This window comes from Rhodamnia argentea, chromosome 1 (assembly GCF_020921035.1).
Source record: "Rhodamnia argentea isolate NSW1041297 chromosome 1, ASM2092103v1, whole genome shotgun sequence".
NCBI classification, from domain to species: Eukaryota; Viridiplantae; Streptophyta; class Magnoliopsida; order Myrtales; family Myrtaceae; genus Rhodamnia; species Rhodamnia argentea.
Genome location: NC_063150.1, coordinates 6,644,772 through 6,670,914, shown reverse-complemented (window position 1 = coordinate 6,670,914; position 26,143 = coordinate 6,644,772). Strand labels below are relative to the sequence as shown.

General features: G+C 40.4%; 3 protein-coding genes and 1 long non-coding RNA gene across 4 annotated transcripts; 2 read left to right on the top strand and 2 right to left on the bottom strand.

The window, feature by feature from the left end:
* The first annotated feature begins 376 nt into the window (after positions 1-376).
* On the top strand, positions 377-10,483 carry LOC115750149 (putative GTP diphosphokinase RSH1, chloroplastic). The gene is made up of 24 exons (XM_030687327.2): positions 377-690; positions 1,019-1,209; positions 2,710-2,883; positions 2,980-3,045; positions 3,141-3,233; positions 3,311-3,442; positions 3,570-3,671; positions 3,748-3,825; positions 3,903-3,974; positions 4,636-4,743; positions 4,906-5,003; positions 6,827-6,887; positions 6,986-7,048; positions 7,144-7,200; positions 7,283-7,384; positions 7,629-7,787; positions 7,922-8,053; positions 8,130-8,216; positions 8,308-8,379; positions 8,744-8,830; positions 8,939-9,380; positions 9,764-9,825; positions 9,900-9,968; positions 10,064-10,483. The coding sequence occupies exons 1-24, from the start codon at positions 666-668 to the stop codon at positions 10,166-10,168; spliced, it is 2,637 nt and encodes an 878-aa protein (XP_030543187.1). The 5' UTR covers positions 377-665; the 3' UTR covers positions 10,169-10,483.
* On the bottom strand, positions 8,386-15,423 carry LOC125315679. Its single transcript, XR_007198969.1, has 3 exons — positions 15,412-15,423; positions 10,541-10,551; positions 8,386-8,624 (listed from the first exon to the last, which is right to left on the bottom strand). It is a non-coding gene; the product is annotated as an uncharacterized LOC125315679 (long non-coding RNA).
* Positions 10,836-13,012, bottom strand: LOC115750153. Its single transcript, XM_030687332.2, has 3 exons — positions 12,535-13,012; positions 12,351-12,441; positions 10,836-12,088 (listed from the first exon to the last, which is right to left on the bottom strand). The coding sequence occupies exons 1-3, from the start codon at positions 12,864-12,866 to the stop codon at positions 11,336-11,338; spliced, it is 1,176 nt and encodes a 391-aa protein (XP_030543192.1). The 5' UTR covers positions 12,867-13,012; the 3' UTR covers positions 10,836-11,335.
* A 7,594-nt stretch (positions 15,424-23,017) lies between the features above and the next one.
* LOC115750154 (ethylene-responsive transcription factor ERF071) lies at positions 23,018-24,417 on the top strand. The gene is made up of 2 exons (XM_048279233.1): positions 23,018-23,366; positions 23,434-24,417. The coding sequence occupies exons 1-2, from the start codon at positions 23,201-23,203 to the stop codon at positions 24,201-24,203; spliced, it is 936 nt and encodes a 311-aa protein (XP_048135190.1). The 5' UTR covers positions 23,018-23,200; the 3' UTR covers positions 24,204-24,417.
* The last annotated feature ends 1,726 nt before the right edge of the window (positions 24,418-26,143 follow it).

Genomic DNA, 26,143 nt, shown 5'->3' with positions numbered 1-26,143 from the left:
AAATTTACTAAGCGATTCAGATGTGACGAATTTTGTATTTGATTGATAATATCCAATTCAAGATGATTTCAAGATGGTTCTCGTACCCTCTACTCACAAGTCCGATGCATGTGACGATATAAGTTTACGTGCATTCGTGAAAAATAGCCGAGCCAAAAATTTACATACTATGGTATTTTGCCAATTTATTGCTCATGCAGAAAAAATCATCAAACAGAAAATAAAAAAGAAAGATAAGCATTTTATTTTCTAAATTTTTTTGTCTATATATTTCTCATGCATAAACACATCAGAGAGAGAAATAAAATAATATCTTCGTCTGGCATTTGTGTGGCGCAGGCTAAGCCCAATCCCCCCAGCCCCCCTCTCGCTCTGTGTATCATCTCTTTCACTCACTCCTTCGTCTCAAATCCAACTCTCTCCCCTCTCCGGAATTCGAACTTGTTCTTCACTCGCAGAATCCGAGTTCGGCACCTCAATCTGTGACTCCGCATCTTGGCGAGCTCCTCCTCCGTCGCTGCTTCGGATATCTCGAGCTTTTCCTTCGATTGTTTCAGCTATATTTTCTGCCTTTTTTTCCTTTGGGGCTTTGCGCTATCGATTTTGCCCACCCTCATGTTCGATTCTCCCCCGAGGTTCGTCCGTTCGGATGCTGCTTCGTAGACATGGCTTCCGCTTCTTCAATGTCTGGTACGTATCATGATTTCCTTCCGCCCCATTTCGGTTTTTTTTTTTTTTAATACCGTGAATTTGTGTACGGAGGGGATTGATGATTTTGGAGTGGTTCTGTTGGTTTTTGAGAGCTGAAGAGTCGCAATTTCGGATCTTTTTGATAGGTGAACACGTTATGGTTTGATTCTTTGATGCTAAGCTAGGCATGAGCAATATGTCCCGCATTGCTGAGAGAATTATCTGTTTGGCGGAGCTAATTTTGGACTCTGCTACTTTGTTTCGTTCGTTGACGAATTGATGTCTTTCTGTGGCATTTGAATGAAATTTTTTCTTTGGGAATTTGCAGTGTCAGTGGAGTGTGTGAATATATGTAAGTTGGCAAAAGGAGATGTGAGGGAGAGATATGACTGCAATGCTCTCTCCTGTGCTTGGAAAGCCCCGCGGGTCCTGTCGGGCTTCCTTGCGAGCACAGCACATCCTCCTCAATGTTCATCATCCTCTATTGTGCGGATTGGGAGGCGGAATCGGGGAAAATCTGTAAGTGTTTATGCTGATGGTGCTATAGGTTTTGTATTTTCCAAGCCTGAAGGATTTTGTGCATTACTAATCCGCTTCGGATAATGTTCCAGAAGTTTTGCCATTGATTTGTTCGTTTCAGTTTTCTGTTTCTCTGTTGTAGTTTTTTTATGAACCTAGTTAAAGTTCCTATGATCAACGCTTTAAAGTTCCACCTACATAATTACTGTGTGAATTTCTTTCTCGAAAAGAAGGATTTCAGCTTAAAGGTTTCTGAAGTGCTTGATATGACAACTTGGCCTGAATGGGCATATGATTGCAATCACGCACATGATGGGTCTCATACTCATTTATTTGCTTCACATTCCTTTCCGGATGATTTATTGGGTTATGCACACCTTTAATGTTTGAGGTCATGTTTAACTCCTTAACAAGTTGGCATGACCATATGGGGGACATGAAGTGTCTAAATAACACATTGTAAAATAAGTATGAAAAAGCTTTTCCCCCTTTTTCAGGGTTTTTTAGTGTTTCTGGCAGGTAAAAAGTATTTTAGCTTGCATAATGTGCAGTTTTGAGCTTATGAGTATTGAAATACATTGCATCATGTGGAAAACCTGGAGAAAAAAATCATTTCTATCAACAAATTGCAATGTCATCATATAGGAAAAGGCAAGTCACATGATCTCGTTATCACGCAGTATACCACTTTCTGGTCTGTCCAATGTAGAAACGTTGTGGTATTAAGGACGATATATATTCCTGACCAAATATATCCTCCAAATATCATATGATAAGAATTCGAGGGCTAGTGGTAGATTTGTTTAGGAAAGTGAAAGAGACTAGATTTTGGGGTTAACTAATTTTTTCTGACATCCGGATCTAACCCATAGTTCTATTGTCGATCGAGAACATTGGCATGGGATTGTGGCTTGGTGTCTTGGGTATCATCTCTTCATCTTTGAGGGGAAGGGTTTGGGTCCTCACTGCCCATCCCCGGTCTTACCTTGGGGTCAATTACCTACCATGAGTGGGTTTACTTGACCTAAGTACCAGAATGGATAGTGGTTTCCCCTTCATTGTGACAAAAAGAAAACCTAGAATATCAATACAAGCTATACGTATGACGAAACTACGTATATCTAAAGGAAATAAAAACTAGAGTTACTTCTGGATTCTGGAACAAAGAATTAAGGCCATAGCGGTAATCCATTCTTTCCGAGATGCAAAAGGTCTTCACTTGAATTTTTACCTGCCTTTTAGGTTTCTCCCTTCCCCTTAATTGCATATCAAAAAGAGAAATCTTATAGGGAGCGTTTTCTGAATATTTTTAATTTTTTCCCTCTTTTACATCCCCTCTCCCACCCTGCATAAGGCACCTGTAAATGCTTCATTCACTTTTGCTGGGTTATGTCTTATCATGGTAGTATGGCGTATTGAGCATTCATGTTATAGTTGCTTGTTTAACCAGATGCAGGCATGAAAACTTACGATGCTACTTTGTGTTTGTTCTTTCTCCAGAAATATGAAGCCCTCTATGCAGGGGATTGTTACTTCTCCGATATTCCCGATATTTTAATCTTTGGAAGACTTTCTAGACCATCTTATGTTGCATTTGCAAAATGGCGTTCTTGTTGTTCTTCATCAGGCTGCTCAGATACCTTCAGTGACACTTCTCCTGAAAGTTTGTGGGAGGTAGGAACTATGTAGTTGAATCTGGAAGCATTTCTACTGCTGGAAAATAGAGTTTAAGTTAAGTGCTTCTATAATTTGTTTTATGCCTTGCCTCAGTATTTAAAGCCAACTATTTCGTATCTTTCACCAAAAGAGATGGAATTGGTCCACAATGCTCTTAAGGTAAGCCTTTGTCTCTTCCAGAACTTTGGTTTGTTTGTCGTATATTAACATTGAAATAGTGGTTAAAGACATGCGGTGTCTTCTGTTGTGTACAGCTGGCTTTCAAGGCTCATGATGGCCAGAAAAGACGCAGTGGAGAACCATTTATCATTCATCCTGTTGAAGTGGCACGAATTCTAGGAGAACTTGTGAGTTGTGGACAAGCTTCTAAAGATTGCCATGGTAACCTATACTTTTATTATATTCAAAATTTAAATGTTTTCAGGAGTTAGACTGGGAGTCTATTGCGGCTGGTTTGCTCCATGACACTGTGGAGGATACGAACGTCGTTACCTTTGAAAGGATAGAAGATGAATTTGGTGCTACTGTGCGCCACATTGTTGAAGGGGAGACAAAGGTGCCCCATACATTTGACAACAGTAATTAATTGCATTCATTTTCTATCATCAATGGAATTTCCCTTAAAACAGCTCATTAGTTGCTTGGCATCCATCCGTATCCAATAGTTGTCCATGTTATCTTAGGTGTCGAAATTGGGAAAGCTGAAATGTAAGAATGAAAACAGTGAAGCCCAAGATGTTAAGGCTGATGACCTGCGGCAAATGTTCTTGGCTATGACAGCGGAGGTGATCTTTTATCATAGTCCTAGCTAATTATTATTTGTAATTAAGCCACATGGCAAATAAGCTATCACTTTTGCAGGTTCGTGTCATTATTGTCAAGTTAGCTGACAGACTACACAACATGCGGACACTATCACACATGCCTCCTCATAAGCAGGTAGGTTTTGTTTGAGTAAGACTTGCATAATATTGACTGCTTATCAGACATTTCTCACGTTATTGTTGTACTTGCAGTCCAGCATTGCCTTGGAAACTTTGCAGGTTTTCGCTCCTTTGGCAAAGCTGCTTGGCATGTATCAAATCAAGGTAAATGAGGCTTCATTTGTGCTTTGGGTTTGTTTTTATTGCTCTTGCCTTTAAGTATGGCGCTCCTGATAGATTACATACTTTTCAGAAACATTGGACTCCAGTTTTAAAACGTGTTCCCTATACACGCTTTAGAGATGTTTGTTATTGATGCAATCTAACGAGCATCTTTCTAGTTTTCCCGTTACACTAGCACTTGCAGTTATAGCCTCTTACCTTCTCTTATTCTGGTTGGATCCGCGAATCAACTTTTCTCTGTTACTGACTTAGATGAGTGTCATATGCATGGTATCTGTCCTAGTATTTACATCATTTTTGTCTTTAGATTTGGGAGTTGCGAGCAAAAGTACACAGAGTATAGATTCTGATACTTGTTATTTTCGTTTTATAGATATATGAATCTCTGGGAAACTTTTTTAATAGTTCAGGATGGGATAATTTTTCTTCAAGACCTTGTCGTTACTCAATATATGTAGTATTTGTAGGTTTTATAGTAGATTTCATAGCTACCAAGTACTAATGACAAGTCCTAAAAGCAAGTGCGATTTGGTATTTCATTGCTGTCCTTTAACTTATATGGAGAGTTTCAGGTCTTTAAGATTTTCTTTTTCCTTTTGGCAATGTCATCTAGAATTCTGATGTTTGTTGATTACTATTGCAGTCTGAGCTAGAAAATCTGTCCTTTATGTACACAAATGCTGAAGATTATGCTAAGATCAAACAAAGGATTTCGGACCTGTACAAGGAACATGAGAAGGAGCTCGTAGAGGTGATGAGATCTTGCTTGACAAAATATAGATAGAGTGTTATTTTGCTTCTCACTAAGCTTCCCATACTGACCAGCAGTTGGGAGTTGAGTACTGAAAACTAGTTTAGTCGTTACCTGAGTTCTTTCGGAGAATATCGTATCATTCCCTCTATCAATTTTCAGGCAAACAAAATTTTGATGAAGAAGATAGAGGATGATCAGTTTCTAGATCTTATGACAGTGAAAACTGAAGTTCGCTCTGCATGTAAGGAGCCCTACAGGTGAAGCCCCGATTCTCATTCTGTTTTATATGTCTTGTTTGGTGGTGTTGCTGGATTTTTTTTTGAAGCCATTGTCTTGCAAGGTATTAAGACTCTAGTCATGTGATGTACTTGTCAGACGGTTTATCTTTGCTTATTTTCGCAGTGCTTTCTGATTAGTACAGTAGTTACTGCATTATATGTTGTGGGTGGTTTTTGCGTAATATAGCATGCATTGCCCAGTATTGCGTTCAAGTGGGTTTGTTGCTTGTAGACTATGGAGTGGAGTTTATTGTTGTCCGAGAGATTGCTTTCAATTCTGATCCTAATATCATTTTTAAGGTTGTGTCACAGTACGTAGTTCAAGAAAAGTTTAGCATTAGTCTTATTCCCTATCGTACGCTTGATTAGGGAGATTTAGTTATTTGGTTGCCAAGTTGGCAATCTAGTTCATAAAGTAATAAAATATCATGGCGAGGGAACCTCTGAGCAAGAGCATCCGATTTCAAATGGCTATGGTGGGTAGTGTAATTGATGGCAAATGGGTTGGGCTACTATGCTACATAAGGGGCTGCACTGGAGCTGTGTGCTGCTTTCCAAAAATGGCGAGGCCCACAATTGGTCATGTATGGGCTCGCCAGCAAGGCCCTTTACCACCCCACGCGAGCCAGCCTGTGAGCCCACCTTCTAGAGTTGCGGTTCCTTAGGATATTAGCTTAGTTCTTAGGCATTTCAAATTCTCAAACAACTCTTACAAATGTAATCTCTTATTCAAACACTTTCATATTCTCTTGTATACAATTTATGTATTAAATCTTCTTATTATTTATAAGCCACGGCTCTGTGTGATTTACGTAAGAAGAACTTTCCTGGAAATTATTTTCGAAGGAAGTTATTTTCTGGAAAGATGGTTCAATTTTTTTGTGTTTGATTGTCCCTTTCAAGAAAGATGGAAGTCTTTTTCTGAAATTTGTTACTGGAAAATTATAGAACATTTTTGAAAAAAAGACTTGATTAAAGCTCCAAGGACATAGGTATGAGGTGCAGTGTACCTTAGACCAGGCAATGGTTTGGGCAACGGAAACACGGGCTCGGGGTGCAAGGACTTTGGTCTGGATCGATGCTAACCTTTGTCCGGACTGCTGGAGATCAGGGTCTGGGCTTTTGGGGTCCAGGGTCTAGCCTGTCGGGACCTATATCAGGGTGTGGGGATCTCGCGTCAGTCAGTTGGGCACCCAGGATGGTCTGATAGTGGTAGAGATCAAGTTGTATTTTGGTATATAATTCCTGATTTTCAAAGAGGAAGTCATTCTTTCAATTCAAGGCATAGATTTTCTGTGGACTCATTTTCCTAAGCGATGCTGGAAAAAGAAGAAAATATTTTCAAGCAGTTTATTTTCTGCGAGACAAGCAGAACCTAAATCTTAATTCTCATATTTCAGTTCTCTTGAAAACAGTGAGATCTCTCTAGTGATAACGAACTTATTTATTGTAAAGCATGGCTTCTGAACTAGCACCAGCACAAGCATGGCATTACCTGTTAGTGCTTTTTCGAAGGGCTGCCGGCCCGCAACCTGCCACATTTTTATGTTTGCTGGAGCATGAGTGGCCCCCTTAAGTGCCGGCACGCCACTATAGCGAGACGGCCCAGGACAGCAAAAATGCCATCCTTAAGGAATCTGTGCATTTTTGCTTCCAATGGACTCAAGGTCTTATGACAAGCACTTATAATTTTGTTCACTTTATGTGCTTGTCTACATTGGTGTGTTTTCATACTTTCACTGATAAGTATGGATAATTCTTGGCAGGAGTCTCTTGTAAAAATTTTCATTGTTTGTATGCAGTATATATAAGTCTGTGCTGAAATCTAAAGGTTCAATCTACGAGATCAATCAAATAGCTCAGGTTTGTGAGATTATATGTTTGATATAGAAATGAAACAGCTATTACAAGTTGCTTCTGATTCTGCTTTTCCTGTGTGTTTGTTCTTCTGTCATAAACAGCTCCGCATCATCATAAAACCGAAGCCATGTGTTGGAGTCGGGCCTCTATGTAGTCCACAACAGGCAATTCTCTCTCCTCCCATGTTGTAAACTGGGGGATCTTGATACCCCTTTTTTTATGGTGCAAATACCTCATTCTCATGGCTGTGCCTTTGCAGATCTGCTATCATGTTCTTGGTGTGGTCCATGGAATCTGGACCCCCATCCCTCGAGCTGTGAGTAGCTTTTCCTTCTTTCAAGATTATACTTTTGTTAGTCGTTACACATTTGTTGTTTATGGTTTTTTATTTGTCACAGATGAAAGACTATATTGCAACTCCAAAACCTAACGGCTATCAAAGCCTCCATACTACCGTCATTCCATTTTTGTATGAAAGCATGTTCCGATTAGAAGTTCAGGTACGGTATGGTTCACCGAATGGCTTGCTCCTGTCGCCTTCATTTTCTATTTACCCATTTTTAAGATTTTTCAAAAGTTTCGTGTGGTTTGTTTTGTTCAGTAAACAAGTTCACGTTTGCTTTTCCTTTTTTCTGATTCGTAGTCCCTGGAAGATAGTCTAGTGAATTTGTTGATTCATTTATTTGGCCTATTAGTTTGCTGCAAGTCCATACATTACAGGCTGAGTAAATGTTGTATTTCCAGATTCGAACTGAAGAGATGGATCTCATAGCAAATAGGGGCATTGCTGCTCACTACAGTGGAAGAGGGTTTGTCACTGGCCTAGTCGGACGTGTGATGCCTACCAGTAGAGGATCAAGAGGGAAGGCTGTCTGTCTCAACAATGCAAACATCGCACTGAGGGTATGAGATGGTGTTTCCAGTTCCCTTCCTTATTTGGGTAGCTGTTGTTCTTTGGGTATCTATCAGGTAGACTCTTGAAGCTTCCACATGGTGATGCTAAGCGTGCAAATGAAGTGTTTCTTTTTCTTTTTCAGATTGGTTGGCTTAATGCTATAAGAGAATGGCAAGAAGAATTTGTAGGCAACATGAGCTCGAGAGAATTTGTTGACACTGTTACCAGAGATCTGCTAGGGAGTCGAGTTTTTGTGTTTACACCTAGAGGGGAGGTGAGAAGTCTGATTGGTTACTATGTTATATTTGCCTTGCTTGAGGCCCTGAATTTTGTATTATTGCTCTTCACAGATTAAAAATCTGCCTAGAGGTGCAACTGTTATTGACTATGCGTATATGATCCATACTGAAATAGGCAACAAGATGGTGGCTGCAAAGGTAAAGTCATGGTATGCTGTTGCTGTGGGATGTTTTTGAATTTTGCTATTGATTAATAAATGAGTCTGTTAAATACATGTGCCCTCGGCAGGTGAATGGAAATCTTGTTTCTCCTTCACGTGTACTTGCAAATGCTGAAGTTGTGGAGATAATTACTTATAATGTAAGTACTCTTAATCCTGCATGGAGAAACAGAATTTTTTTATAGTTTTCCTTTTGAGGATGTATGCTCTGTATGAAGAGATAAACTGTCAGTAAACTCAGCTCTGAAAAAATTTACCTTGAGGCTGCCACCTATTGAACAGGGAAAATTTTGACGGATCAGTTATTCTGTAAAAGTTTTATTATACTGGTACAGGTTGCCCAGTACGCCATGCTCCATAATCAATCCTTTCAGCTCTATGCTAACTATTACCTAAATGTGGCATATGCTCTTAGTTTCTTGTCATAATGGGCTAGTTGGTCTTTTTGAAGTATTTGAGTATCAAAAGTCTGTTCAATGAAACGTCATTTTCTTACTTTGCTAGGCTCTCTCCAGCAAATCTGCTTTCCAGAGGCACAAGCAGTGGTTGCAGCATGCAAAGACACATAGTGCCAGACACAAGATTATGAAGGTATGCATATGCGTATACATTTATGTAGGCATGGCTGCCATTTGGATTGAGCTTGTAGGGATATGTTTATTGCCTTTGTCCTGTGATCTAAAATGAGTTTTTGTTTAGTTCTTAAGGGAGCAAGCTGCGCTTTCTGCTGCTGAAATGACAGCGGATACTCTGAACGATTTCATTGCTGATTCTGACAAAGGGGGTGTTTCCAAGCATCCCAAGGAGAACAAGCCTATATGGGACAGGCTTCTCATGAGTGTAATGGGAATGCCTTCATCAGGCTGTAATAAAGATGTTGTCCACCTTGGAAGTGGTGGTGACGGGATCCCCAAAGTGAACGGAAAGCATCACAAGCATGTTCAGCATGTCAGTTTGATGGGTAAAGGCGAGTCATTATTTCAAGGAAATGGTGTTGCCAAGATGATACAAGCCAACATACCTTTATACAAGGAAGTCTTGCCTGGCTTAGAAAGTTGGCAGGCTGGCAAGATTGCCTCTTGGCACAATCTAGAAGGGCACTCCATCCAATGGTTTTGCGTGGTATGCATAGATCGTAGAGGTAGTTTTCTTTCTCTGGTGTAACCATCATTTCCAGTAGTTCTATTTTTTGGCTAGACCTTAGTGGTTGACGTTTGCTTTGGTTTTATTAAGGACTGTAGTAACACTCAATAAGCAGCTTCCTCTGTGTGTGTTCGTGTGTAAAGAGGATTCAGATACAAATAGACAATCAGTTGATACTGACTTGGAAATCATGGACCGAGGAAGCTGCTTATAATAGGGAACTGGTTAATATGGAAGCAGTTATTCTGAACAAAACAAATGCTATACTTCAGATTTTTCCAGTATCTCATTTTTGTGCTTATTCTGGTGGTGGGTAGAGACCCTTAACAGTTAAACCTTGGATGGGGGAAAATGTCTAATCTTACTATATAAAATTCACAGGCATGATGGCCGAGGTTACAACAGCATTGTCAGCTGTGGGCGTTACCATATGTTCTTGTGTGGTAAGATTTTGAGATTCGGTCAGATTCTAGTTAACAATGTCATTTGCAATTTATAACCTTCCTGTTATAAGCAGGCTGAGATCGATAGAGGTAGGGGTATGGCTGTCATGATGTTTCATGTCGAATCAAATATCGAGGGCCTGGTATGATATTGCATCATTCCTCTTTATTCTCTATAGTTTGACCTCTTTTATGTGGTGAATGTGTCATATCCTTGACTTGATTGCTTGTTCCTCAGGTCAATGCTTGCTCGAGCATAGATCTAATCCTCGGGGTGTTGGGATGGTCTACTGGTTGCAGTTGGCCGTATTCAGTTGATGCCCATCAATTTCTTGAATGCTAACGAATCAATAGACGTGTGAAGTTAACTAGTTCACCGAGCAATTGGAGCTTTGGGCGTAAAGTTTTGTCCTCGAAAAATGGAAATTCTAGTCTCTCTTGTAATTTTGTAATTCGCCAGTTTCTCATTTGTTGCGCTGGCTGAGCACAATAAGGTGGCAGTAGCATGTAGAAAATAGTCTGGTTCCAGGGGATTGTAAATAAGAAGAGCTATAGGGTTAAGGAGGTATACACCTGTAAAGGTACTTGGGAGAGACAGAGAGACATCTATACAAAGGTTACACAATTTTATGGAATATAGTCCAATTTTTTCATTCAACATTTTGACGTTCTATTCTTTTGCCGACGTGTCCTAGCTTTGCTCTCTTATTTCTACCTTCCTTTTAGCTTATGTTCTCAATTCACCCAATTGGTCTTTACATATTTTAAGTTGGAAATCCAACTGAGGCGACCCACCATAGTACTTTCTTGGAGTTCTCAGATATTTTGCATCCTAGTACAATCGCAACTCTAGTTTTTGCTTGTGCAACAGAGTAATGTATCGGTTGAAATGTGTCGAGCTCTTACCCTTTTTCCAAGTAGGTGGAGATTATGCTGAAGCCTGGAGCATGCCGCGACCCCTGACTTCGTCATGCCTCCGGAGGCATCAGATAATAGCTAGAGAAGATGGGAATGTGCAAGTTATGAGTGGTTATCTTCGCTTTCGAAGTCACGGGAGTAGTCTGGTTTTATACTTGCGAAGCCCATAACAGTAAATCAAATTACAATGGATAACCCTATATAGATGCCATGTTCGGCCACAAACGTCGACTAGGTTCACCTAAATAGTGAGGAAAAGAAAATGAGAGAGAAAAACTTCATCGGGTGCTTCCTGGGGATGCGGCATCTGTGAGAGCGCCTCTTGAGGAATTTGAATAAATGGATTGCTGCGAGAATATCGATGTTCGAAAACTAATGTAAAAGAAGGATATGAATGATATGTTTAACCTTCTGTTGTGCAATATTTTCCCCATGTTTTCATTGTCGTCCCCCATCGAGTTCAGTATTCAGCAGGAGTTAGGACCGAGTTCTAACACAGTTTAAGATGATTCTTAAGACAGAGCAAAAGATTGGAATGCTTGAATTAAAAGAAGTCTCAAATCCTCCCGACTGATCTGCGACTGTGAGAACTTCATTTAATGGCGAGGTCACGTCTATTCATCGCGAAACTCCTGATGCTGCTACTGTGAACTAGGAATGACAGCAAGATCAACAGCAGCAGGACATACCAAATCCAGATCGGCGGCCTCAGGAAGCGTGTTGTCCAATGATTCCCCGCGACAGGCTCCTCCAAGCCCAATCCATTCTCGTGTAAAGCTGTTAAGTCTGCAGGGTTTTCACTAGTATCATCTCCAACTTCATCTTCCTCCCCTTCCTCGTGGATGATGGAATCGTTCTCTTGCTTGTTGATCTTGGTCACGTCTGCACGATCCTCAGTAATTGTCTTCACTGCCTCATCGATCATTTCCCATGTCCATATCGCGTCAGCATTCAATTCAGGACTAGAGTCCCCTGATTCTTCCGAGCTTCCCTCGACTTCTTCCGCTTGTTCATCATCGCCGCTGCCTTCTTCTTCTTCTTCTTCTTCGACAGAATCTGCCGATTCAACTACTTCCGCCTTCAGCGCTTCATCAGCTACATGATCGAATTCATCGACCTCACTCGATGCATGAATAATTTGCTTCTTGAGATGGTTTTCCGTCTCTTCATTCCAGTCATCAGTGGCTAGAGCGGGATCTTGCATAGCTGGCGGCGGCGAACCATCTTCGACCACGGAATAATCACTAAAGGACGCGACGCTCTCTGTTTTTGCACCTTCAGAAAAGACAGTCTCTTGATGAGGCTCTTTCTCCTCATCCGTCTCAAAAGCAGCAGGCTTTTCCTCCTGAATCAGATCGATTCGATGATTTCATTATGATCGAGAAATCGCGACTCAAAGCTCAGAAAGAGAAACAAATGACTACACAAAGTACGTCTACTTTGCACTTGTTTCTCCATTGAATTCTACTTGAGCATTGCTTTAATAAGGAACAGATGCAGATATGAATCCAAAAAAGAAAGCTTTTGTGTTTTTCCCACCAGATTGTTCTTCCGTTACGTATCACACGTTTCCAAAAGTTTCTAAATGAGCAGGAATGATATCTCACCGACGTCAAACTCTGACCCGACGCAGAATCACAGCAATCCAAGTGAGCTAAATCCGTTGTCGAGGATCCACCATAGCTTCCGCCTATGCAACTGCAGATCAAGTGATCAACCATCGAATATGTCGTAGAATCACGACAGCGAAAAAAGGAAAGGGAAAAGCAAAATTCCAATTCCGAGGCTCACCATGAGGAGTTACGCGGAGTAAGAGGACCCGTAGGAGAACTCTGATCCTGAAGAACGACAAGAAGGCCTCCGTTTTCGTCACCTTCTCCTCCTCCTCCTTCTTCAGTCGCCTTGATCTTAAGCTTCCCGGGTCCACACGGGCACCGGCTCGAGTCCCTCTTCTTCACTCTGATCGTGAAGAGGGCCATCAGGCTCGCAATCGCCAGAGTTCCTCCCCACACAAGAACCCCTTCAATCCTAACGCCGCCCCCATCACCGCCATCGCTGCCGCCGACTCTTAGGTGTGCCGTTCTCTTCCGATCCCGAGTTTCTCTGCCTTCACGCGACTCCATGATCGGATGCTCGTGTGTGTTGTGTTCTCGTTCCCGGTTAGTTGGATGGAGAGGTGGGAGTTGGTAATTAAGTAGCGCAGCATCTCTCGGAGGTTGAAGCGGACGTGTCTTCTTGTACGCATCTGTTGCTTTGAGAAGAGAGGAATGATCCTCTCTTCTCGTGCTTAAATTTATGAAGATGATCAGATTCAGAACATTTTGCATGCGTTTGAACAAGTTACTCTCCATCGAAGAATCACGTGAATATGCGCGGTTGGTCCTCACGTGATCTTCACGTGCATTCTTCCCGGTTGGTTGGGAAAAGGAAGTTCATCTGACGCTCGCCTGCTTATTTGATTTACGGTGCGGTTGTTTCGCGAAAAATATAATAGTTTTTAAAAATTATCTTCCAAGAAGTTATTTTAAAGGAAAATAATGATATTTTCATATGTTTGGTTAATACCTGAAAATGAACTGGAAAATGATTTACGTATTTAATATGAAAAATTCTAATTTTGCTCTACTAAACAAACATGCGTTATTCGGACGCTAGTAACTTGCACATGGGCCGTCGGGAAACCAAGTATGGGCACTTGAGTCCCGGCCCCGATGGACTTCGAACCGGGCACCGGGGATTGGGGAATGGGCACCTGTGTCTCGGGCACAGCCTTGATGGACCTAAGCGCGGGCACCAAAGTCAAGGACCCCGGCTTTCGATGGACCCAAGCATGGCCATCGCAGACTTGGGCCCAGGTGTTGGGGATTCGAGCTCGGTACCGGAGTCCTAAGTTTGGCCACGATGGACTTGTGCGTGGGTGCCGGAGATCCAAGCACAAGGCATCAAGGTCTAGCGTCCGGGCGCCGGAGACCTACTCTCGAATGCCAAGGATCGGAGAACTATCGTTGGGGTTTTCATACTCAAGCGTAAAGTTTCAAGTCCAAGTGTGATACCTAATCATATCTTGAAAAATGGTCGCCGGTTCTTTTTAAAGAGGATATCATCCCGAAATTTAACCTTAGGTTTTCTATTGGACTGGCAAAACATTTTCAAGAAACAAAAAGGAGTGGGGTTAAAATTGATAGCTTTGTTAGTGATGCATAATTAGATGCTAAGTCTTACGCTATTATATCTCTCAAACTAACATTGAATGGCCGGATCCCAGCGTTATACGGTCCTTCTCCATACTTGGTTGCTCATTAACTAATTTAATGGATGGTGTCATGTATTTTTCTCATAAACATTTATCGTTGTTACTTCCTTTTCTCTCGATGCATGCCCTCTTCTTTCAGCATTGTTTGCCCTTTCTTGCAACATTAATAAAGGACTAGGGTCCTAAACCTTTTCGAATAAAGGACTAGGGTCTACAAGCCGCTTCTCGGCGGTCTTAGGTTTGCCCCCAACGACCTGGGACGGACCGCGAGGTCTCAGGTCCAGATGTCGCGACCCCGAGTCCGACCATCGAGGACTAGCATTCAAGCATTGGGGATCCCAAGAGCCATGGTCCGAATTCGTGCTGGTCCCCAAGGCTTGGCTAGGATCTTGGGTTTAGTCTTAAGGTTCGGACCCGAGTTTCAGGGCGTTGAGGTCCTCGACCAGACATCGAGAATTCGAGTCCGCCGGGGATGTCACGAGACTAGGAACAATGGACTCGAGTTTGGCTCTTGCCTCCCAACTAATATGCTTAATCCTATGTTTTCAATCGTTCTATATCAATGGCGATCTTATTTACAATCACTCATCTATTAGAAGCTTTAGCAGATGATTTCTCCATAGAAAATTGGCGATTCTTTCGGTGATGTACTTTTCGTCATTGGGATTTTTTCTTCCCTTTTTTTTTTTTGTATTTCCATTTTTTTTTAATCTATTTCTTCAAAAGATAGAATTCTCGAGTGGATTTGCTTGCGGAATCGCCCGCTGCCACCCAAGTGGGTTGCAAAACCGGGTCCGACAAGTAAGTCGTATGATTTCCAGCATGAAACGAGAGGGGGATACGGCTCAATCACTCCTCTGATGTTTATATAGACAATCACACGAATCGAATTTATAGAGAAAGTGATGGACTTCTATTAGATACTTTGAATGTAGCCCTGTTGACACCCGAAAATGGCATGGTTGGGCCGTAATGGGCCCGTAGAGCCCATTAGACGTCATCAGTGGACTGACCCACGAATCCAACACAAGTTGAAGGATAAGAGGGGTAGCGTAGCTACGACAGACGAAGGATATTCGGTAAATATCAGGAATCGCCACGTAACGAAACGTTCGGTGCCTAACACCAAGAAGTTACTGGGGAAAACACGAGAGTCAGTGATCAATTGTGACCTCCCGGATTAACTCACTGAGGACATTGTCCGTTTTGGCTTGTTCCATATCGAGACTCGCGATTTTATTCTTTGGCGTACATATGGGCATCTTCTCAAGAGGTCACCCATCCTGGTCATTGAGATATTATCTGCTTTGATCCGTCCCATACCGAGCCTCACGATTTTGTTCTTTGGCCTACATGCGGGCACCTTGCCTAGAGGTCACCCATTTTGAAAGTACTCTCACCTGAGCACGCTTAACTTTAAAGTTCCAAAGCTAAGCATTGTTGTTACATCAAAATGCGCATCCGTGAGTTTGCTCTCCCCCTATTTAATGCACAGTTCAATTGATTTATGGTCTTGCGCCATCCTATAAGCATGCCAGTAGCCACTCCTTATCCAAGCCCTCTAGCCTCAATAACCACTCCCCGACTTTGTCGAACCGAGTTGTTACATTAACAGCTTTTGAGATATTGATCTTATCCCAAAAAATTTGGGCAATTATGGATAGAAACTAGTAACCACTATTGACGGTTATTGTTTGTGTACCCGGTTATAAATGCCCGAAGGGCTTCTGTAAAAAAAGGATCCAAGAATCAACACAACTTATCCAATTTACTCGCAATTTATCAATTATTTATCAGCATTCCTTACCAGTTATCACTTTTTGTTTTATTCTGATTTAATTTGTGATACCGCCAATTGGTTTCTTGTCTAAATTGCCACAGAATCAAAAACCACTCTTAAAAAGTCGAAGATTCTTTGCTTTGGTGAAAGATCTTTCGTCGACCATTTCCGGCAAAATAAGCCCATTAAAATAAATATTTATAATCCATCGTGTCACATTTATAAACACATTTGGATGATAGATATATATATATATATATATATATATATATATATAAATTCGTCTTTTTCACAGTTTAACCATCTTCAACCCTTAATTATCATAATATTTGAAGATGATTAAAAGACTTAACCCTTGTTGAGGAGAAAAAAAAAAGCTCCTAGAAAACTCTAACCTCAAACCACTCACAGCAACACGGCAAAAATCTCAATTCAGGTTTGTCGGCCTTTCTTTTTTTTTTTTTTTTTTTTTCAGAATACCGTCGGCCTTAAGAGAGAGCAAACCTAACACTAGAACTCACACTTGAGAATGAGATTGTTAGCATTGCCACTTTGCACACACGACACACCTCTGCTCACATCAACTTACTTCCCTTTAAAGACCCAAATTTATACACATGTGCCAAAAAATAAATCTGGAGAGGCCAACTCCAACATGAAATACGTCTCGAGTTTAAGTCTGCATCGGACCCGATTGAATTATTTGGTACATGAAACTGATTCGGAACGAGGAAGTCACCTTTTGCGTTTGAATTGGCTTTGATAATTTTCTCATGTTGGACTCGACGGTGGAATTGGGGGGTATTTGACCGTGAAAAGAAAAATAGAGAAGGAAAATAACTTCAAAAAGTGGACTAGGTCAAGAATAGCAAAAGAAGAAAGTTACTTCCCAGCAGGATACATATATACCGGCCTCGACAACGCGGATGTGGTTGTGGCGACCTTGGATCGAGGTCACAAACCCTTGAACGACCACCAAATGATCCAAGGTCGTCAATGGCATCCACGACGTCAATCCACAATTCCAATTTGCCGACGCTTGCCTCTAGCCTGTAGCCGAGGTCCAACGACTAACTGGAGGAGGAAGAAAGAAAGGAAAAAAGAAATAAAAAAAAACATATTGAAATAATATCCAAAATTATTCATGTCAACGCCGACCGAACCATGTTAGCGATTTCTGGTTATAATTATCTGGATGGACTAAATTGGCGAAAGAAAAAAATTTAGAATTGAATTTGCACAATTACAATATATTTAAAACTTTTTTTATAATTCTTTGTCCCCGAACTAACTATCAAATCAAGGGTCGAGTAGTCCGAAAATTCTTTTTACAGCATCGTATCCAGTATGAATGAGGGAAGAAAAAGGACTGGATAAGAAAAGATTGAGTAATTTTGTTATTTAGGAGCAAAAGTTTCCTAAATCTTACCAGGACGCCGCCAAATAATATTCTTCGTGACTAGAAATGGGTGGAGATTCCACTAAGAATCAAGTCGGTGTTAAATAAACGAATTTTTAGCATACAAGAGAAAACAAACTTCTACAGGCGAGGCTTGCCCTCGATAGTAGCCGGTGGGGGCAAGCTTTGCCAGAGGCCAACGAGGCCTCGCCTCTAGCCGGTTGCCGGACCTCGACGACCGGTTGGAAGTAAGAAAAAAGAAATTAGTCGGATAGACTAAATTGACACAAATGCAAAATGTTTAAGACTAAGTTGGCAAAAAAATAAAAAAATTTACGTCTGAATTAGCACAATTGAAATAGATTTATGAATTTTTTTGCAAAAAAAAAAAAAAGATTTATGAATTTTTTATGATTTTCCCATGAGGGTGTATGCGGTCAAAACCCATGGGAGTGAATAAAGACCATTCATATTAAGTGAATTTTTCTTTGAACAGCTTTGTTTTGTTTCACTTTGGCAATTATCGGATGACTCCGGCCACACCGAACTTACATTGATAATTTCAGATCGGGAAAGCGGCAAATGCTTATCCGCAAATCTTTTGTCCGATGTGCGCGATATCGTCCTTGAACATTTAACTGAGTCGATCGGATCTAGAAACATCGAGCAAATACGTAAAATCATTTCTTAATTGTTCAATGAGTGCATTTGTTAACGAGGGATTCTTAATAAGGAGAAAACCGATCCTTGGATACCAAGAGTGTCATTTTCTTCCTCAGCTTTTCATTTAAGGTTGAGTGATGCCTAAACAAACCCAACCCAATTTTACATGTTTGTTACTAGCAGAGATCCAATATAAGCTTATTAAGAAAAAAAATTAATTATTTCGTCCCATGTTCATTCCACCTAATTTTGGCTATTAATACCGATCACCGAAATGACGATACGGCACGTTTGGTCGAAAGTTCGGGGCTTAGAGGAGGATGTCAGGTGGTGCATTGAAATAAAAGGTTCGTTTCGGAGATATAATTATGCTCACAAAAAGATTATAATTAACGTTACACCTTTATCAAATTAAAATTCAAGAGATTAATAGAATTGTCATCTCATTCGGGTCCGCGTAAAAACCTCCGATAGGGGTGTGGCTTGCGACGATTGCGTACCACGCCACATCGAGCAAACTGAGATCAGACGATCCGGACGTAAAGATTGTCGTCAAATCATCCTAGATTCTTCCCCTTATTATTATAGAATTTTTCGCTAGTCGGCCAACTTGGAATGGACATAGACATGAGCATGCCCACCAGTTCAACTTACGATGTGCTCGCTGGTTTTTTTTCCCTTTGAACTTGACCTTCTTTGGTTTGAACTCTTTAGTTCTTCAAGTGTGACAGGCTTGCGCCAGACCATAAACTAAAAAAATAAAAAGAAATTAATGTCAATTATTTTTAAAATTTATATTTTTTAATCGAACCTTTTAAACATCTTGCGTTCCACGCTGTGCCTCAGACATTTTTAATATGAGTTTGTGCATGTATGTGGACTCCCACGTGTGAAGTTCACAATCGAGCGAGAGAGTTTAAGGCTGCGTATGGTAACATTTATGCTTCCGGAATAACTTTTGGAACAGAAACACTTTTTCTCGTTTCTGTTTTACGCAACGATTTTTTGGAACAGAAACGCGTTTGATAACTACATAAAATTTCTGTTCTCTGAACAAAAAAAAAAAGAAAAGAAACGCGCTTAGTAACTGGAAAAAAAAATGTCCCTAATTTTTTTATTTAATTTAGGGGACTATCCATATTAAAATTAAGATGTGTTTATCTTTTTAACTTACTAAATCAAATTGAATCTCATTTGTTCAATTTACTAAATCAAATTAGACCAATATATGTATCAGTAATTTATGCACGATTTATCAAATTACAACATGGACAAGATCAACTATAAAAAATAAAAATAAAAAACTGAAAGAGAAAACGAATTGGAATTGGACAACGAGAACATCAAATATGTTTTCTATAGATATGAAAAATTACAATTATGAGTCACACGTAAATGTTCCCAAGTAGTTAAAAATATGATTACCTTTAAATGGGGACCCCTAAAAAAATATTAATTGCACTTTGAGTGAAACCGGGGACTAAAATGGAATATATTTGTGCATTTAGGTCCTTTTAGTCCAATTGTGCAATTTTTTCAAACATGAGGACTGAAATGAGATACAAGGTATCAAAGTCTCATGTCATGACACTAAAACTAAACAATTTTGGCTAAAATGATTTTAAATGAAAATTTTTAGTCAATTTAGGATTATGTTCAATGAAGAAGCATGTGGTCCCAAACTGAATTTTTAAAAATTTAAGAGGCCAAAATCAAAAGGGAATTAAAATAAAAATATGGACTATTTTTGCTCATTTTTCTGATCATGAATACTATTTTTCCTTATTTTCGGCTATTTTTATAATTAAAATAAATCCGAAAAATGTCAAAAATTACGAAAAATAATTTTTTTGTTCAAAATTGGTTTGTAAGGATAGGACAAAGCTTCCAAGGTTGATTTTGTAATTTTATGAATTATTTTGGTATTCTTAATTAATTTTTTAAAATAAAATAATAAAAAACCAGGTGTGCAAAAACAAAAGAGAAGAAAATGTGTTAAAAAACAACATTTTTTCCAACTATTCCTAAAAAATATTCCAAATATGTTTTTAAAAACTGTTCTAGAAATAAAGAAGCAAGTTTTTTTTTATTTTTTGTTTCTGCTCTAAAAGTATTTATGCTTCTCAAAAATATTTTCGAAACACTTTGAAAATACTTTTTTATTATACGCGTCTCTATTTTTAAAGTATTCTGAAAATACTTTGAGAATAAAAACAATTTTTTTTTAAGTGTTACCGTATTCAACCTAAGAGATTGCAAGCACGCGTAATTATTGGGAGGTGTTTCGCGTCCTTAAAAAACCCCGACGTTTCGGACAATCTCAATTATCGAGTTCAATGATACCACCAGAGGACCGACTTGGTGTTTTGGAAGTACGATTATTGATCTCAAAATTCAAATATTGAAATCTCCGAAATGGTTGAATGCGCCGCCTTTTTTGTTACTTTGACTTTTCTCAGTGCAAGTTGTCGGGTGCGCAATTTGGCGGCGTTATGGAAGTACCATTTTGCCCCTCCATACGGATATATGATTTAGATTCCCGTTAATCCACTTGGTGCGCGAAAGCTGGACGAGGAAAGAAGAGAAATCGAAAACGCATTCCACAGCCGAACGAACTTTAAGGACCAAATTTACCGATCAAATTTCATTAACCTAGTTGCTAAAAAATACCTTTTTAGCCAACAGGTTTCTCGACCTATCCACTTTCAGTTCATTTTAGACCTTGAAGGGAGAAAATGCTTACGTGGCGGCTCTCAATATGAAGTTTTTTTTTTTTTTTTTTTTTTGGTCGAAAGTCTCTTGATACGAAGTTAGCTCGCTCGAAATTTGCTCTCTTCGGATGTTGACTTGACCATGGAAATTATTGCTCCTCGATTAACCATCAACCCTGGGCAAACTTTGGAATCCTTGTGCTTTGATATCGCCGAACGATCCCGTGCCAAGAAAGGAGCATGAAATTGATGATTGGGTTCTAATATCAATGATGAAATGAATTTATCGAGGACAACATGAATATTTTTTCCTTAAAAAAAAGATGAGACGAAGGTTTGATTAGCTAAAGGAACGAACAATTGAAATAATTGCAAATAAAAATAAATATGATTAGTTGCACAAATCCATAATTAACTATCTTACTACGACATTCGAGTCTTGGAACAAGCGTATTGAAAGCCCGCCATAGGTTGGATGTAAAGTGTGGTGCTAGAGCTAATTTCTTCACACCACTCATGACTAACCATTCTACACTGTAGTCCGACTTTGGTTATATATGGACTTACAATGGACGATGTATATTCGACAACTTAGAACTTTTAAGTTGGACGTATTAATAATTATCTATTTTGTAAAATCTTGCGGAAATTAATCGGGCAATTGTGCTAATGTACGAGATATTTGTATCTTAAGTGCGCCGCGACCACAGTAAGATATGAAGAAACGTGGTAGTCGTAAATGTAAATTTTCAAAATTCAACCCCAAGATTGTTTGAGATGCATGAAGTGATTGATGATAGCTTTAGGTCAGCCCAGTAAATGAAAACTTCCTCAGCCTCCAATCAGACAATTACTTGAAGCTGTTCCTGCAATATTAATATTATTAGCTGGAGAATTATCCATTGTAATTTCTCGTGTCTGAATTTTGTAGTCACTTATGTCATGAATGACGTCACGGTTCACGCGGCGGAGAACGAGATATGCTCAACTGCTGACTGTTCCGACTTCCGAGGTTGGCATCCTCATTTGACATGGTCCCACGAGAAGCTCATCAGTCAATCGTACTTGAATTCTTTTTTGTTGTTATTGGTTATGTTTTCAACTTGCGTATTCTTATTTTGCCAAAAAGAAAAAAATTATCGTGATTATTAGAGCCGGCCCGATATTTTTGTCCCATTCGAACCGAAATTCCATCGCTGGCTTGGCGCCGTGCAAATCCGGCTTGCATGGAATTATCACGTGCTCAATTTTCAACACATTAACAGGCGCAAAAGAGCCAATCTCTGTTTGTCCCTCCTTGGCACCAACTTGAAGCATTAGGGTTAAGGATCATTTGGCGCGATAATAGGTAAGTGAAGTACTTTAAAAAAAAATATTGCCAGGTGAAGCTAGAAAAGTGAAAGTGAAAATAAGTTTTCTCCTGGATTTATTTTTTATGAACTTATTATCATTTTTTGTTTTAGCTGTTAGGTAATTTCAAGATCAGATTCCGCCGATGTCGAGTAGTGCATTTTCATGAGAGATCTTAAGTATGCACACCCTATAGAGGCTCGGTGCGTTCATGATTCCGCCCTTCAAATGCGCTCCCAATAAAATTTACCCAAGACTACAAGAGAAAGAGTGATCTCTCTAGCTACCTATATCAATACCTTACTGGCTATCAACCTAATTTTTATTCATGTGAAATTGAAGGGAAAAGACGAAGTGAGCCAATTTTAATTGATGTGAACTTGGAGGCATGGATATTTTCATTATTCTCTTATTGGCGGGATCGAACAAAGTCTATACTATCCATGTCCCACCCCATCCCAATTTGCCAAGCCAAGTTCCGTCTACTAAGCTACTAGTCGGACAGATCTGTAATATGCTACATTTAAGTGAAAGAAAATGAATAAAAGTCAAACATTGATAAGATTTTTCCATTGTCTATTTTATGTTGGAAAAATACTTCATTCGTGGCATGAAGGAAATAAACCACCATTTCCCTTAAAGGACTCCTATTGCCTCCTCCGCGAAATTTGACCCCTCTCAAAGCTGGGCACATTGAATAGTCTCTCTTTGATAACAACGGTAAGATGAGAACAGGCAATTAGAGTAATACCGGTTAGTGAGCATTATTGAGAGGGTCTCACACACATATATAATGTTGCGTTTAAAGTTATACTACTTACTTTTATCGAAGTTAAACGGTCTTTTTACGTGAGATAGTAAATAAAGTTTATCAAAGACTTAGACCCGACACGATTTAAATTTGAAATCTTACTCGAGACCGAGTGACTCATTTATCGGTGTATCCCGCAAACTATTGAAAAGATGTCGTATACTCGATGGAGGAAAATAAAGTTGGAATGCCTTGCCAGCCACGAAATACCAAGGGAGACGGTACAAATCCAAAATAGAAAAGGGGAAAAAAGGTGAAACTCAAGGAAAGTTCCGTTCCTACTTCCCCTATACACCCCACTCCCCTACAAAAACCCCACCGCCCACATCCTTTTCCACCGCATTCCTTAAACCCTTCTCTTCATTCTCGACACCTCCTCTTCTTCCTCCATTGCTCGCCTTCCAAACCACAAGCAACAATCTCCGAAACCTCTGTCGGTGTTTGTTTGTATTTGTAGCTGTACGTTCTCTCGTGAAAGTTGAGCTCCACAATGTGTGGCGGAGCTGTCATCGCTAACTTCATACCTCGCTCCAGGGGTCGCCGTGTGGCCTCTGACATCTGGCCCGACTCCCTCTTCCTCAAGTCCACCGACAACCTCGACGAATCGCTCTCCCAGAAACACCCCCACCCCCCGCCACTCCAGGTACTGCTTCTCCGTTTTCTTAGGGTCGGTTATTGGGGAAACTTCGAGTTGGGTTCTGACTAGGGAATTTGGTCGAACAGGTGGTGCGCGCGAAGAGAAGGCCCCGAAGAAGCCGAGGAAGAATCTGTACCGGGGGATCCGGCAGCGCCCGTGGGGCAAGTGGGCGGCGGAGATCCGCGACCCGAGGAAGGGCGTCCGCGTCTGGCTCGGGACGTTCAACACCGCCGAGGAGGCCGCGAGGGCTTACGACCGAGAGGCGCGTAAGATCCGCGGCAAGAAGGCCAAGGTCAACTTCCCCAACGAAGAAGACGCCTTCTCCACCATCCCGGCTCACCAGACCCAGCACACCCTAGTCCCCACTTACCCTCCTCTGTATCAAGCCAATTGGAACAACAACAACAATGGACCGGCCAAAGCTCTGGACTTGGCCTTCGCTTACGACCTGAACCAGGCAGGGGATTTTCCCCCGAATGGCTTCACCCCAATCCACGCCGTCGACGCCGAGCCCGTGGCCATATCCAGCGTAGAGAACTCCTGGTCGGGTTCGGAGGAGACGCACGCATCGTCGACGGCCGCGCCGGGCGCCAATTTCGGCGGCGAAGCGAAGGTGAAGGAGGAGGAGGAGGGGAAGAAAGAGAAGGAAGAGGAAAACGAGGTGCAGAAACTGTCGGAGGAGCTCATGGCGTTCGAGAGCTACATGAAGTTCTACCAGATTCCCTACCTGGACGGCGAGTCGGCTGCCGCGCCGCCGAATCCCGCTCAGGAGAGCGTCGTCGGGGAGCTCTGGAGCTTCGACGACGACGAAGACAACGGTGCTGGCGTAACCGCTGTGACTTCGGCAGCTCTTTAACTGCGTCGTTTCGGGGGTCTCTCAGATTAATTTTCTCGTTTTGCCTTTCAATGCCGCTTTTCTTTTTCTTACGTTTATGGATCCGGGTGTAATTTTGGGGGCTGTATGTGTTGATCGGATGGGATTGATTATCGTGGAGGTTGATTCGGGAACTCGTCTGTTGTAAACATTTTAACCTTTTACCTTGTAATAAAATTCTTGTTATTGTCCAGCAGCTGTCGTGCATGCTTAATCTTATTTCTCTCGAAGGGATTTCATTGGTCATAACGCGAGCACGCGTTAGTACAGAGTCAGCGGTAAATGACGTTTTACCCAATTAATTATTTACTGATCAGCTGAGATGAGCAGTTAAAAAAGAAAAAGAAAAGGCAGAAAAAAAAGCCAGAGAATAATATGGAGGAAGGGCAGAAGGGTCAATTCGGCCGAGTTGGGGGTCCGAAACCTAAAGGTTAGGTGCATCGAAGTTCATGCCAATCGAAACAAGATGCGGCTGCCGGTTTTCAGGAGTTGAGGTGGCCGCGGTTAGCGACTTACCGCCGCGGGTTCCGGTTTGTCTCGGTGGGCGCAGCTGGTTTTTCAGGAGTCCCGGGCAGTACGAGCGGGTCTTTTTGGGTTTGTACTGCATGTTCGTACAGTTGGTGCTCCACGTTACCACAAGCTGAAATGAGGCCATACTTAAAAGAAATAATAACATTCGAAAATTACAGTTATGTGAAGAAGGAAAGGAACAAAGGCCACGGGGATGTTTGTTTGAATATGGGAATTTTTTGGAAAAAATTATCAAAAAGGTTATAAATTTATTATAATTATGCCAATTTAGTTCTATGCTATTTTTTTTAATTATTAATTGAGTCATAAATCTTTTATAATTGTGGCAATTCGGTTCATTTAACCGACCGATATCGATGTAATAATTTTTTAATAATATATAATTTTTTATTTTAAATAATTTTTTTGGGCCTAGGGCCTACGAGGGTCGCGGACGAAGAGGGCTCGCACACCTTCACCTAGTGGCCGGTAGCCGACCTCCCGTCGGTCCTAACCAAAAAACAAAAAAAAGTAAAAAAAATATTACAAAAAAAAAATTATCACGTCAATGTCGATCAGCCACATAGACCGAATGCCAAAAAGGTTTTTGACTCACTTGGCAAAAAAAAAAAAAAAGGCTGAATTGACACAATTATAAAAGGTTTATGATTCAATTGACAAAAAAAAAAGTTTAAAATTGAATTGGTACAATTGCAATAAGTTTAGAACTCTTTTTGGTAATTCTCTCGAATTTGTTATGAATTGATTTTTTGAAGTTCCATACGTTTCATTCTCTGAAAATAATTAATCAATAGGGAAAATATTTTCCTTTATCGTGACGTTCAAGAACATAAATGTATGCTTAAAGTTAGGCCAACGAATTCCCTAATTTTTAAAGGGCAAATGATTCCCGAAAAGTGCTTTCCTTTATCTTGATTTTTTTCCCGAAACAAATATCCCTTACTATTTTCATATTTTCACCCACACCTAGAGAGATATTGGAATATTTTCTTACAACAATTTAAAAAAATAAATTACCTAACATCTCTTAAAATTAGAACAATATTTAGATTTTGACCAGAAGTCAATAAATAACTATTTAATTAAAAAAAAATAAAGCATACAAAATCCGATTTAACTTTGTTGTATTCCGGACACCTCCATCTTTAATAGTGGACGAAAAGGTAATATTAGAACCTGTATCTTTTTTTTTTTTTGGTTTAATATTAGTATTTAAGGAAGCTAAAAGGTCATAGAACAGCGCTTTTTATTAGTCGTGGTAAATACTCTCATTTGAATCAAATAGACGCGATACACGATAGTGGGCCCAATCCGAGAACTGATTGCCATTCAAGCCCACTTCAGAAACTAATCGGGTTGAAATCAAAAGCCCATAGTTTAGGCCCATGAAC

What these genes read in the sequence shown, in the direction of transcription:
- LOC115750149 (XM_030687327.2), top strand. Translation starts at nt 666, where the DNA reads ATGGCTTCCGCTTCTTCAATGTCTG. An exon ending in GGCGGAATCGGGGAAAATCT is followed by an intron (nt 1,210 to 2,709) that starts GTAAGTGTTTAT and finishes TTCTTTCTCCAG; the next exon opens with AAATATGAAGCCCTCTATGC. An exon ending in TTACCATATGTTCTTGTGTG is followed by an intron (nt 9,826 to 9,899) that starts GTAAGATTTTGA and finishes TGTTATAAGCAG; the next exon opens with GCTGAGATCGATAGAGGTAG.
- LOC115750153 (XM_030687332.2), bottom strand. Translation starts at nt 12,866, where the DNA reads ATGGAGTCGCGTGAAGGCAGAGAAACTCGGGATCGGAAGAGAACGGCA. An exon ending in ACTCCGCGTAACTCCTCATG is followed by an intron (nt 12,442 to 12,534) that starts GTGAGCCTCGGA and finishes CTTGATCTGCAG; the next exon opens with TTGCATAGGCGGAAGCTATG. An exon ending in CGGGTCAGAGTTTGACGTCG is followed by an intron (nt 12,089 to 12,350) that starts GTGAGATATCAT and finishes GATCTGATTCAG; the next exon opens with GAGGAAAAGCCTGCTGCTTT.
- LOC115750154 (XM_048279233.1), top strand. Translation starts at nt 23,201, where the DNA reads ATGTGTGGCGGAGCTGTCATCGCTAACTTCATACCTCGCTCCAGGGGT. An exon ending in ACTCCAGGTACTGCTTCTCC is followed by an intron (nt 23,367 to 23,433) that starts GTTTTCTTAGGG and finishes TTGGTCGAACAG; the next exon opens with GTGGTGCGCGCGAAGAGAAG.